This window comes from Psittacula echo (assembly GCF_963264785.1).
Source record: "Psittacula echo genome assembly, chromosome: 4".
NCBI classification, from domain to species: Eukaryota; Metazoa; Chordata; class Aves; order Psittaciformes; family Psittacidae; genus Psittacula; species Psittacula echo.
Window position 1 is genome coordinate 20,324,037 of NC_137738.1, and position 12,523 is coordinate 20,336,559.

The following is a 12,523-nucleotide window of genomic DNA, read 5'->3' on the forward strand; positions in this document are numbered from 1 at the left end:
CTCCTACCTACTATCAAGGGAAAAGCAGGGAAGAGAGGTGCCCAGAATCCCAAATTCCCCAAACACTGGTCTTCATCCAGCTGAGAGCTATCAAACCTGCCCTGAGCACCGCGCTGACTGCAACCTCATCATAGATTTCTGGCATGATGCCTCCAGCAGGTAGCTCCACACACGGCGCATTCTAGGATAGGAGGAGAAACCTTGGTTTGCTGATTTGGAGGGAATGACGATCAAGACAAGAGCAGAAAGGGACTGCCTGACTACGCAGTAATGGACACAAGCCCTATCTGATAGCTCCTTGCTAAGTTCTCCAGGGTATGAGAGGCAGGGCGGTACCAGCCTGCTGCTCCCACCCTTGAAACATCACTCCTGCCTCCCTGCTGCTCTCCGCTACAGCGGTGCCTGGAGGACAGGCAGCTCTCCAGCACGCACAAAAGCAGGCTTCAGCACCTCCGACGCGATCGCGGGTGAGATGGTAGCCGGTGCCACCCCACAGAAACCCGGGTGTCTGGCGACCCCCGGGGCGCAGAAACCACGGTACCCAGCCGCGGCCGAACCGAGGACCACGGCACAGGACGAGCGAAAATCCCCCAGCACATCCCCCAGCCCCGCTTCCACGCAGCACCGGCGGGCCTCGGCTGGCAGCACAGGCCTCTCCGCGGGCGCCGCACCCGGGCGCGCCCCCCGCCCGCTCCACTCCGCCCCAAAGATGGCAGCGGCGCCCGCCGCCCGGCCGCCCCCGTTAAGGGGCTCAGCGCAACGGCAGCGCCCCCCGGCCTCGCCCGCACCGCCCGGAGATGCGGCCGCTGCCCTTCCCTCAGCCCCCCCCACCTCGGCAAGCACCGAGGCGGCGGCTTGCTGCGGCCCCGGGCCCGCCTGGCCTGGAGGTAGCCGCGGCCACCGCGCCTCACCGCGCCCCGCAGCGCCGTGCCGCAGCCTGCCGCGCCGACGACTCACTTACCCGGTGTCAGGCGCGTACTGGCTTCCCCGGGGCCGCCGCCCCTCTTCTTACCGCCTAGCCGGGCGCTGCGGTACCGCGCTGCGCCGCGCACGGGAGCAAGCGGCGAGCGCCCGACTGGCCTCGGCTCGGCTCGGCTGGGCGCGGGGCGGGGCCCCGGGTGGGCGGGGCGCGGCGCGGCGGCGCCGGCTCTGCACAGCGATGGGCGGGCCCGCGAGCGGTGGCGCCGCTGCTCATGCGCGCGGGAGGGGAGCGACGGGGCCCGGTCCCTTGGAGGTGCGCGGGCGGGGAGCGGAGGGCGATATGGCGCACCGGGAGCGGCGGCGGGCCGGGGTGGCTGGGAGGGGGGCGGACGCTGGGCAGGAGCGGGCCCTGAGCCGCCGCGCTGTTGTCGCGGGGCCTTAGGCCTCCCACGGGGGCTGGCCGCGGCCTGCGGGCGGCTTATGTCCTGCCGGCGGGTCATGTTGCTCCCGGTGTGCGGCTTTCACCTGGGGCTGGGTCCGCACCCAGCCTCGTGACCGAGCTGGACGAGGCCTGGGTGGCCCTCTTCGGCCCTGGGGCTGAGCGAGAACAGGCGGTAGGGCAGGTGAGCCTGGGTTGCCCCGGTCCTCCCTTCACTCATCTGCCGGCCCTGCTGCCTTTTACAGGGAGCCATTTGCGGCCGTCGGTGGTACCGTGTGCACAGGGCCGGAGGCGTCTAAACCCTGAGTATGGGTGGTTTGCTGCTCTAGAAACGCTGAGAAAAGCTGGTCCCGAAGGTTCCTTGGGGGTGACTTTGAGCGGCAGGCAGCTGGGCAGCTAAGTGGTGGCGTATTGCAGAAGCTGCTGGGAGCCTGGGCTCTGTGGAGCCATTGTGTCGCTTGCAAAAGGGATCACGGCTAGTATCTTGCCTCTCCGAGAGGCAGCGCCCTGTGCTGTTGCTGGGTTTCAGCCCTGCCCTATCAGTTTGGCTTATGTGATTCCTGCATGCATGTCCTTCAGAGTGTCTGTTTCAGAATCCACGTGGAGCTGAGCTGCCGGGGTTAGGTTTGTGGACAGGTATGAATAGTCATGCAGCAAAGTTAAACCGAAATTCCTGTGTCCTGACAAGAGTGGTATTTACTCGTGTGTGTCATGGGGACTCGGGAAGTGTGGGTGCTAGTCTGTGCTTTGCTGGTTGTTCTCCAAAAGACACTTTTGGAGGTCCGGTGAGTAAGGGGAGGCAATTTGGGGAAGAAGACATCATGACGGAGTTCTTGTAAGTGTGTAAAGCTTACTCCTTGTAGTAAAAGCAGACATACAGTCTTTATAAACGCACGATACAAATACAAAATACATCTGAGCTGTGTTCACTTGTCTGGTTTGAGAGTTCTCCCAGCTTACCTGGGAGAGTCTTTTTTGGAAGGAAGGAAACTGAGTTAAGGGAAGTATTTGCATGAGAAGCGAGGCTTAATCCAGCAAAGCTGCAGGTAGGTCTGTGCTGCCTCATACCATGAGTGTGCCTTTGTCTCTAGGGCAGGTTTTTCTTAAGCCTGAATTCTGTCTGTTAGGGATTGTTTTCTGGTATGGCTTTATCAGAAAGGCCTGGAGCCACTATCATTCTTTATTGTGTGAACAAGTAACCCAGGTTAGCGGTTCTTGGCTTTATTTTAATGGTTGAGCCACAGCTTTCCTCCTTTTTTCCCTTCTTCTTTGTGTCCTCCCTGCCAGAGCTCACCCCAGCGCGGTTGCTGCTATCTGCTTTGTGATCGCACCTTGCTGGCTGGGACATGGTCACCCAGGTCAGGGCTGGAAGCAGAATCTGACCTTGTGGCTTGCCACCTATCCTGTTCTTGAGACTTCAGTGCTTTCAGAAGTAGTGAAGATACATTTGAGAGGTGATAGCAGTATTGAGTTACAGGAGTGTGGGCAGTTCTCTGACTTCACATGTAATTCCTGAAGGCAGAGAGAAACAGTGTCCTCACTGGGGTTCACCTCCAGCCCCATTGACCAGAGCAGAGCTTCTGGGGTTATGCACCTGCTCTACTGCTCCTTTCCTTTGACCTCACACAGGTTGTCCTCTCTGTAGCTTAATTTCCTGCCAGTGCACTGGGAGTAATCCCTCCCTATTTTAGTACAGTGCTGTGAATATGAATACATAGAATGGTTTAAGGTGCTTGGATAATAGAATGGTAAGAGCCATAAGAACCTTAGAGTTGGGTTGCCTGGATACTTTTGACAGTTTACGTAAGTTTTCTAGTAAAGGTATTCAGCTCTTCTTTTTCATCTGCCTTTCCTGATTGTGATTTGGAAAATGAGGTTAGTGTTCTTTGCTTTAAAATTGTTAACAGATGTACCTGTAGTGAGTTTCTGTTGGTAACTTGGATCAATAAATATCCTACTTAATAGCTAATCTTATTTATAAATGGAATTCGAAAAGACTTAATTCTTCTTTGTGAATCCTGGCCTTTCTGGCTGTCATTAATGAAAACCAGTTATGTCTTGGTAATGAATATTTTGTGTATTTTTAACACGCACACATGTCCTTAATCACATCGTTTCCTTTATGAGGAGAGTCGTGAATGGATTGAATCCTGTAGTTCAAACTTGGCTTTGGTAGCTCACCCTGGCAGACCATCTATAAATAAATCCACAGTGCCAGAGTAGGAGTTTAGGTATTTGCATGGCACATATTATCTTGGATTTATTTCCTGCATTCTAATGATGGATGACAGATTCAGTTGAAATCTTTGTGGTGCCTGAAGTATGTCTGTTTTGGTCTTTTAGAAGAATAAAGAGGATGTTGGTCCTCACTGTTTGACTGTGCAGATCCTGTTACTGCTATTAAAGTGAAGAACATTTTTCCCTATTTTATTTTGTATGTTTGACAGCAGGCTTTGAGTAATACTCCTCAGCATTTGCTTTGCATTATCCATTGATTTTCTCTGGGGCCTGTTTGGATGAGTTACTAGAAGAAAGAAGGAACAGAAATAGTTGAATGGTTGTGAAATGACAGATCTTGGGAATATAGGGAGCAGGGGTCATTTCCAAAACTTGCAATTAAAAAGGGAACTAATACTGGATTGTTAGACAACAACTATTTAAAAATATGCTTACTCGAGGATGCAGGCAGGATAAAAATGGTACCTCGACTGGTTTTTAAAATATACACCACTGATAAAGGCTTCGTCAGAGCCATTGCACTGGCCTCTTGAGTGTTCAGAGACCTTTCCTGAGCTCCCATGGTTGTGTTAATAGTGCACATTCATACAGACTAGTCTTGTGAGGCACATCAGTATTTTTGCTGCAGTGGAAGAGATCCATTTCTTGTCCACATCTCCTGGTGTTTCTCCACAGATAATGTCATAATATAAATCTGGGTTGGCAGTGAAAGAAATTCTGGTCTTATGTTTTGCCGTGTTCCCTCCCACCAGCATTCACGCAGCTGTGGGATGAGTTGGATCAAGGAACTGATGTAGCTGAAAACTGTGATTTATATGTATGCTAGAGCCAGCATAAGAGAGGTGATGAAAATGTGTGTCGTGGGGACGCAGACCTTCCTTTCCTGGTACTGTGTGCCCTCATGTAGTTTCCAAGCGAGTATGTAATCCTGTTCTCCTTATCTGGAAGATGTCCTTGCTTTGTATCAGCTCCCTGAGGTGGTCAGCTTGTGCATTTGTGCATGTTTGACAAAAATATGGTATGTGGCCTGCTTCTGTGAGCAGGAATGGAATTCTCCAGCATTGCTCCATTCAAAAACCACTCAAGATTGTGGTAAATGTTAGTTCTTTCATCTCAAGGAAAAAGGGTGAAGGTGGTAGCTTTATTATGGCACTTGAAAATGGCACAGTGGTTAATTAACTTCCAGGGGTTTATAACTGGTGAAGAATTTCTTGTTGTGCAGTGTTGGAATTTGATGTCAGTCTGCTGGATTGAATGGGGTGAGGCTGAAGGGCCCTCAAGAAGGGAGTGTTTGCTCCAGCCCGTTATTGCTTGCTCAGATTTATTCGGTAAAGTAGAAATTGGGTCATTTCAGTGATATTTGATTAATAAACTCCTCCCTTCTTCTGAATCTTACTCCAAAGTCTGTGTGAGGTCTGTGCTAACTTTTAACAGGTATGTGGAGTGGAGAGAAGCAAAGTGTCTCTGATACTGGTTTAAGAAGTTAGTCTCTCTGACCATGAGACAGAACCACTGCTAGAATTTAGGGATAGCAGGGTAGAACTAGGAGAGGTTTCTGTACACAGTTCTTTATCACTGCTTTGATGCAGGTACGTGTGGCTGATGTTTGTATCAATTGTCCTTGTATTGGGCCTTTCATTTTAGGATAGCATCTTTTTAAACACTGCTCTTCCCTAGCACGAAGAACTCTGAAATTAATCCTGCTTGAGCAGGAGATTGGACTAGATGACCTCCAGGAGTCCTTTTCAAGATAATTCCTTGGCAGGAGTGTATTAGTGGTTAAGTACCTAACGATTTAAGGCCTAATGGTGTGAGGCGGCACAGGGAAGGAGAGAGGCGCTGGGTGTGCTGGGGCCGATGGCTGTCATCGCTTTATAGCAGCTCTTCAACTTTGGCACTAACTTGGATCATTCGTGTTGCAGCACCCAGCGTGACTGTGGCTTCTGTGCCCTTTGGAGTTTAGTTTGGTAATTAGCCCCTCCACATAGGGGAAAAGTGAAGGCAAAAGAGTAAAGCTCGCTGCTGCTGAGGGAGTAAGTCACGACTGAGTCTGGTTGAGGAGCACCTGGAGACAGACCCAAACTTTCTAGAAGGGAAGCTGGCATGTTAGAATAGCTGAAGATGTGATTCACTGTTTGTGAACCTACTTGCACCCTTGAATGCTGTACTCCATGCCACAGGTGCATTCTTCTCTTCCCTCCACCCTTCATGCTAATTGGAAGCAATCCCCCCTGTTTACTCAGTTCCTAGCAGGATGCTTCATACCAAATAATCAATCATAGGAAGGTTCTTAGCCTGTGACGCATCTTAATGTGCTGAGGAATAATTCTTAGCAAAGAAGGGGGTACTGAGTCATCTGGAAAAATAAACAGTCCTTGGGCATTTAATGCTGTTGATGCTCCTGCTGGTAGTTTTTAAACTTCAAACCTTCACTGTTGCCACAGGGTAGAAACAGATGGTGACTCCTCCCCATAGCGGGGATGAGTTCAGAGTTTAGGCAGCACTGTAGGACTCTGACATGCTGCCTTAAGCACATCTTGCTATGCTGGGCCTGACTTTGCTGTCACTGTGACAAAGGCATAGTGTGTGCCTGTGCCTGCCCTGCCATGAGCCAGCAGACCTCTCCCATCAGCCTACGTAATGGTGAGGATGAAGAGGCCCATCCTCTTCTGCCACCGAGGCCACCATGCCTGCCAGGAGAATAGAGACAGGGGTGACCGGGATGGCTGGATTCCCCAGGAAGTGTCTATAAAAGACGACAGGCCAACCTGCTGCTGCTCTTTGGGTTTTCTAGAGGGATTCAAAGCCTCAGTGTGATTCTGGAGTTAGTAGGAGCAGTATTACTGAGTTTGAGTTTCACATAGGGAAATGGTACACCCAAGCACAGAGCAGGACACAGGCTGCCCTCTGCTAACACAGAGTATGGACTTATAGCAAGGCAATGTAGTTGAACTTGCGTAGAAATCCTGGAAGCAGGAATGCCCTGGTAATCGCACCTTGTTTGCCGGTAGCACTGTAAATACCGCAGGGCCTTGTTTTCATTAGGATTACACAGTGAGGTAAGGAGCTGTGGCAAAAACACAGCCTTCTTGGAGTCTCATTTCAGGGAGGGCACAGTGCAGGCAAGCTTTGAAGGGAGGCTCTGAACTCATTTGAAGGTCTTCTACCCCACTGAAAAGTGTCTCTGTTTAGCACATCTTTGGCTGTTGCTGTTCTCTTCCAGACCTGCCTATATAACAAGTGAGATGGTTTGCTGCAGATCATGTGCTTTGTTCAGGGAGCGCTGCTACAGGACTGCTGTGGTGCACATCTCCAGTGCTTTTCATCTTGCTGTCAGCATTAGCTTGCTCTGTAGGACATCTGCAAACCCTAAAAATTACATACATCCCCAAGCAAGCAAACACAATGCACTGGGGAAAAATAAAAACAGTAGAGAGAGAGTGAAGATTTAGATTGGGGTTTACTCTAGTTGTAATAAAACCAGCTGTGGTGTCATTTGTCAGAAGGCTCTGTGTGTGTATTTTTTCTCTATAGAGATGTTAGGTCAGCTTTGTTAAGAAAATGGTAAGAAAAAGGTTTAAAAGTTAAAAAAGATTAACTCTTTAGAGTTAAGAAAATTAAAAGTTAAGAAAATGGCTTTACAATGTACTGCTACAGTTTGGCTCATCAGAACTGGCTAAGGGAGATAAGAGGTCAATGACTTTTTAATGTTTACTTTTAGAAAGGAGAGAAGCAGAGCATGTGTTGGTCGCACTGCCAAGGCCTCAGCAAGCAGTGTCACACAGCAGTGGTTGCAGTCAGTCTTAGCTCTACCTGAGCTGGCCTGAAAGAGGACTGGCTCTTGGCCTGTGTTGTTTTCTCCCTTCTCTTGGATCTGCCTGGGTCATCACTCCCTAGCTGATGTCAAGGTGACCCGTGTCCAGATAAGCCTTTGTGGTTGTGTGTGCAAGCTGGTTGCCATCAGTCTGACAGAATGAGGTTAGGGAACAGCCATAGATGTAGTCAGGGAAGAGGATGTGGAACACTCAGAGGTCGCCCCTGTAGCCCAGCTCTGCTGCAGTCTGGGAACTGTTCTGGTTTGGCTTAATAGAGCACTGTAAAGTTAGAGGGAGCTGGTTGGTCTGCGCAGCCTTAACAGGGCGAGACTGGCAAAGGTATGATCCTGGTCTTTAACCATAGGCTGCTGAGCACCTTGTGTATGCTGAGGGAGAGCATGCCCTCACCTATGGAACTTTGTCTTGTTTCTTGTCTGGCAAATTCTTTCTTGAAGCTCTAGTGCCCATCTGCAGGGTATCTCTGGCTTTTTGCTTGTTTTATAGGTTAATACTGGTAACTCGTACAAGTAACTGTGGTAGGTCACTGCAGCCTCTAAACTAAACATCTGAAATTCTCAAACCTGCTGCTTGCTTACATGATTCACAATTTACACAGAAGAGTCCTTACTTATGTGTGCAGGCAACTGCAATGCAGTGATACTGAATCCAGATTTGTAGTATACACATCTGAATTATATTGTCTCCTAAATTCAGGAAGGAATTGTTGATCTGCTTTGTGGCATGCTGCTTTGTTACCACTCCTTGTGCTGTGGATTGCAGCATCTAAAGAGGTGCTGAGGTTCTAGTGGGTGATTCACATAAGGGAAAGGAAGCAAAACAAATTCTGTCCATTTTCCAGAGTTCGTAATTCTCTTTGTTTCTTATGCAGGGTGGATTACCAGAATCCAAATGGCTGTCTTGAACAGGCGGTTGGGTTTACCCTTAACCCATCTAAGCAGTACGGTGATCCAGCGGCACTTGAGGTAATTTTCAAGTCTTGCTTTTGTTTTCTTGGGAGAGTTTTCTGATTGAAGGAGGTGCTGTTAAGTAGGTCAAGCATAAGATAAAGTATTTGTGATTCAAAAAGGATAATGTAATAATAATTAAAAGATCTCTCAGTTTTCTCTTCCCAGGTTGCAAAGTGAACCCAAACACAACATAGGCAGTTTCCTGGCAGTCTGAATGTGGTCTGAACTCTGCATTTTCATATGGGTGTAAGGAGGTTTAAAGGCCTTGAGGGCGATGCAGTGGCCTGCAAGCAGAATTTGGAAGTGCCTGTGTTTTTCAGCCAAGTGCAAATAAGCAACAGGCAGACCCTGCTGAATGCAGCACCAATTACATGTTTAAAATTATTCAGAGTTTATAATTTTAGGTATTTAGAACAAAAGTAACCTGAAAAATTATTTCCTTGTACCTTAACAGTGCCCATTTTGTTATTTTTCTTTAGGTCCTTGTTCCAAGCTCAAGGCATTTAAAACTTCTTAAATTTATGGACCTCATATTTTACAATGCCTTGCACAAAGCTTAGAGCCTAATTGCGCAGTACATTCAGTGCAGGTATGGGGAGTCTCTGGCGTATAACTCTTTAAAAGGTCAGGGCTTTAGTTTAAAGGATGAGACTAGTCATTCTTGTGACTGTGCTCTGGAGAGGGTATTAAGACAATGCTCAGAGCTAGGTTATGTGATAGTCCCAGGAGCTATCTTGAGGAGGTACCTGGATCATACTGGCTTTCTCTGTAAATGGGTTGTATGAAAGCATTGGCCAGTAGATGTTTCAAGGAGCTATGGATGCTGACAGCCAGAGGGACACAAAGTCTACAAAGGTGAGCAAGATGTCAGCAGTCTTAATGGGGAAACCTTTCATTTGTGGTGGGATTTTGCTTCAAGACTGTGATAGAAATGAAGAAAGGGGAAAGAAAAAAGTCCTCCTTCTGCAGTTAATCTTGTCCAGTCATACCTGGGGAACCACACTTCCAGCTGTTTCTTACTCCTTCATTGTGCATTTGGCCCATCTAGGTTTCTTCATCTCCTTCCTGTGACAAACACTCTTGTCCCTTTCCAGACTCCTCCCTTCTGCTTTCCCTGCTGTGTAGCCACAGCTGACAGGTAGAGGATAGAGTGTGGTATACCACATCCCTGCCAGGGGATGGGAGAGGGTGGCTGCCTGCAGAGGTGAGTGCCTTTTGAGAGAGAAGAGAGGTGTGCTCTTGTAGGGGAAAGCTGGGGTAGGCCTCTGCTCTAGGAAGCAAATCTTCAGGGCAGCATTTGACCTCTGCAGCAGTTAGACTAGTACAGACTGACCCAGCTGGCCCTCCCCTACTGGATGTAAAAGTACCTGCTTCAACTGATGAACATCCACACCGTGTTTAATACACAGGGGGTGGCTTGCAATTGCACGTCCTTCGTCTTCTAGAAGGGATGACGATCTCCATTGATTTTTATGTACTGTATACACTTCTGCTCTGCAAAACAAAGTGAATGGTTAGGTTGATTCCATATGATGTTTATTTGACTAGTTCAGCTGACAGCAGCTTGGCATTCCTGCAGCTGCCTGGCCAGCGTGTTTCTGGTACCTTCCTGCAAATCAGTTGTTCACCAGTAGAAGGGATCTTCCTGTTTGTCTGATGGTCGGTGTTTGGGCCTCCTTTGAAGACAAACAACACATCACTTGAATTTTAGCTTACTGGATAAACAAATAGCTGCTCCTGTAAAGGAAATTGAATTGTTTCTCAGTTTATTCCTGCTGTTCCTAAGCATAGTCAGAGTCAAATTTAACAATTTAGTATTGTGCAGTTTATTTCTGTTGTTTCTTAATCCTGATAATCTCACAGAGCAAACAGATACAGAAGAGAATGTGTCTCTGGGTTCCTCCCACGTGGGGAAGGTGATGATCTGCTAGGTTCTAGCTAGTGGCAGCTTAGCAGCCACAGCAGGACCTCAGGTGTCTTACTGAGAGCAGAATAAGATGGAAGACCCTTACAGACTTCACTGAAAAGAAGATTGGTCATAAAAACCCTTATCACTGGGGATTGTGTACAAGATTGAAAGAGTCTGACTTGAGCCTGAGCTTCCTGTAGGCTGTTTGTAGAAGCAAACACATTTTTTTGCTTGTAATTGAAGTTGAATGAAATCATCTGCAGTCACTAAAAAGCCCAGTAAATGCAAGCCACTCTTCGTGCCATCTTTTAGTCATGTTTCAAAGTAGAGTGGTTGTTATGTTTGACATTTAGTGAAGAGAGTGCAAAGCCTGAAGTAGCATCTGGCTTTCAAAGAGCACACTGAATGCAGTCAGTGTGTCACCCATATGGTATGAATTTGTTGCTGGTGCCTTGTGAGTGGTTTATGTAATGACAAGATCCTGTGCTGGGTTTGCCCTTGCTCCCAAAGGATTACTGAGGAGTGTCTTACTCTTTCCTGTCTTTTCCTAGTATCACTGGAGCATGCCAAGCAATACAGAAGCTCACCCGTGTGCGAGTGGTGGACAACAGCACCTTGGGGAACACACCGTACCACCGGCCACCAAAATGTATCCACGTGTATAACAAGACTGGAGTTGGGAAAGTAGGAGACAAGATCCTTCTGGCTATTAAAGGAGAAAAGAAGAAGGCTTTAATTGTAGGGCACAAGATGCCTGGTCCCACCATGACGCCCAGATTTGATTCCAACAATGTGGTACTCATAGATGACAATGGAAATCCATTAGGGACTAGAATAAAAACACCAATACCCTATAGCCTGCGACGGAGAGAAGGAGAGTTCTCCAAAATATTGGCCATTGCCCACAACTTTGTATGAAAGATAAGAAAGGTGTCTGGCAATTGTGTTTATGTGCTTCCATACATAGCTGTTCCTTGGTCCTTTTCTAAGAAAGAAAACGGTAAAAAGTGAAAAAGTTGAGGTTCATCAAGAGTCTCTTCATGTATAAGAATTGCAGGCAACTAATTTAAATGTTGGAATACCTTGTTTTGCTCTAAAAGAAGGTTGATTTATTTCACAGAACATCTGCAGTGTGTCTATAATCATTAAAATGAGAACATGAAAATCCTTCCTGTTTTGTACTGCTTATGCTCTCTTTTCTGTATTTCTGCCTTTCCCAGTTCCCCAGGAACAAGGCACAAAGCACAGTCCCTGCTCCAATGGGGTCTACAAAATGGATTCACATGAAAGAGTAGAAGAGTTACATAATGAACTGTTGGTGCCTTGGCCGCATTCAATAAAAGGATAAGTTTCTATATCTTTGCCTAAGAAAAGTCTTCAGGGGTAATCGGAACTGGGAGAGCACGATGGTCTGCAAACTTCAGTGGTGTGTGATTGAACAGGATATGCCAGAGATGGGGAAGCAAAGGTAGGAAGGGGAGGTGAATAGGGTAGGTTTGAGATGCAGCCTGTGCTCTCCACCTGGCCAACCTGAGGAAATTGTGTTCTCTGAGTAATGCAAGGGCTGGATTCATAAACTCGGTGCTCATGGCAGGTAAAGGAATACAGGGGGCAGAAAACTCCTAGAAATAGCAGTGCTGGGGAAGAGGGATGCAGCCCACAGGACTTTGGCCAGCTTTGGGCCCCTCAGCCAATTCCTCACATGTCTAGTGGCAGCTGGCAGTGTCTTGTCCTTCCCCATACCCTACCTGTTGAGCTGGGAAAGCTCCTTACCTTGGTCCTGCATTGCCCCGATATGAAGATCTGAAGACTTCAGTGCTGAGCTATTCCACATTTTAAGTAGTTACTTCTGGCAGATGTGTCTGCCCCACAGTCCCTGCTGTGGAATCCATATTGCCCATGGAAAAGTTGCGTCCTGAATCCTCGTTCTCCATGATTCCAGGTAATGCAGATAAGAGACACTTTGAATTTAAATTCAGTCTTGACCTTTAAGTAATGACACTGTCCCACCCTGTGAACTAGAGGGGATCAAACCTATGTGCTGCTCAGTTCTGTGGGAAAGCAGAACCAGCTGCTGCTGGCAGCATCTTTCTTGACTGCTGTTGTCCATGGGCCAGTGGATGTTGGGTCTGCAGCTCCGAACCCCACAGGCATTGCCTTTAAACAGTTGGCGTGCTTGCTTCGTAGGTGGCTGCCCACTGGTATAATAGTGGAGCAGGTGCTTGTCTGGCTG

General features: G+C 48.0%; 2 protein-coding genes across 5 annotated transcripts in view; one reads left to right on the plus strand and one right to left on the minus strand.

Moving 5' to 3' along the window:
- Window positions 1-1,088, minus strand: part of TMEM63B (transmembrane protein 63B) — a 45,510-nt gene extending 44,422 nt beyond the window's left edge. For 3 of the 4 annotated variants that reach the window (XM_080616784.1, XM_080616783.1, XM_080616778.1), the window contains exon 1: window positions 962-1,088. The gene's annotated coding sequence lies outside the window, so the exon portion shown is untranslated. The remainder of the gene's footprint in view (window positions 1-961) is intronic. The other variant, XM_080616779.1, reaches the window with a different exon arrangement.
- Window positions 1,089-1,165: 77 nt separating this feature from the next.
- Window positions 1,166-11,448, plus strand: MRPL14 (mitochondrial ribosomal protein L14). The gene is made up of 3 exons (XM_080616536.1): window positions 1,166-1,234; window positions 8,303-8,396; window positions 10,842-11,448. The coding sequence occupies exons 2-3, from the start codon at window positions 8,323-8,325 to the stop codon at window positions 11,206-11,208; spliced, it is 441 nt and encodes a 146-aa protein (XP_080472662.1). The 5' UTR covers window positions 1,166-1,234; window positions 8,303-8,322; the 3' UTR covers window positions 11,209-11,448.
- The last annotated feature ends 1,075 nt before the right edge of the window (window positions 11,449-12,523 follow it).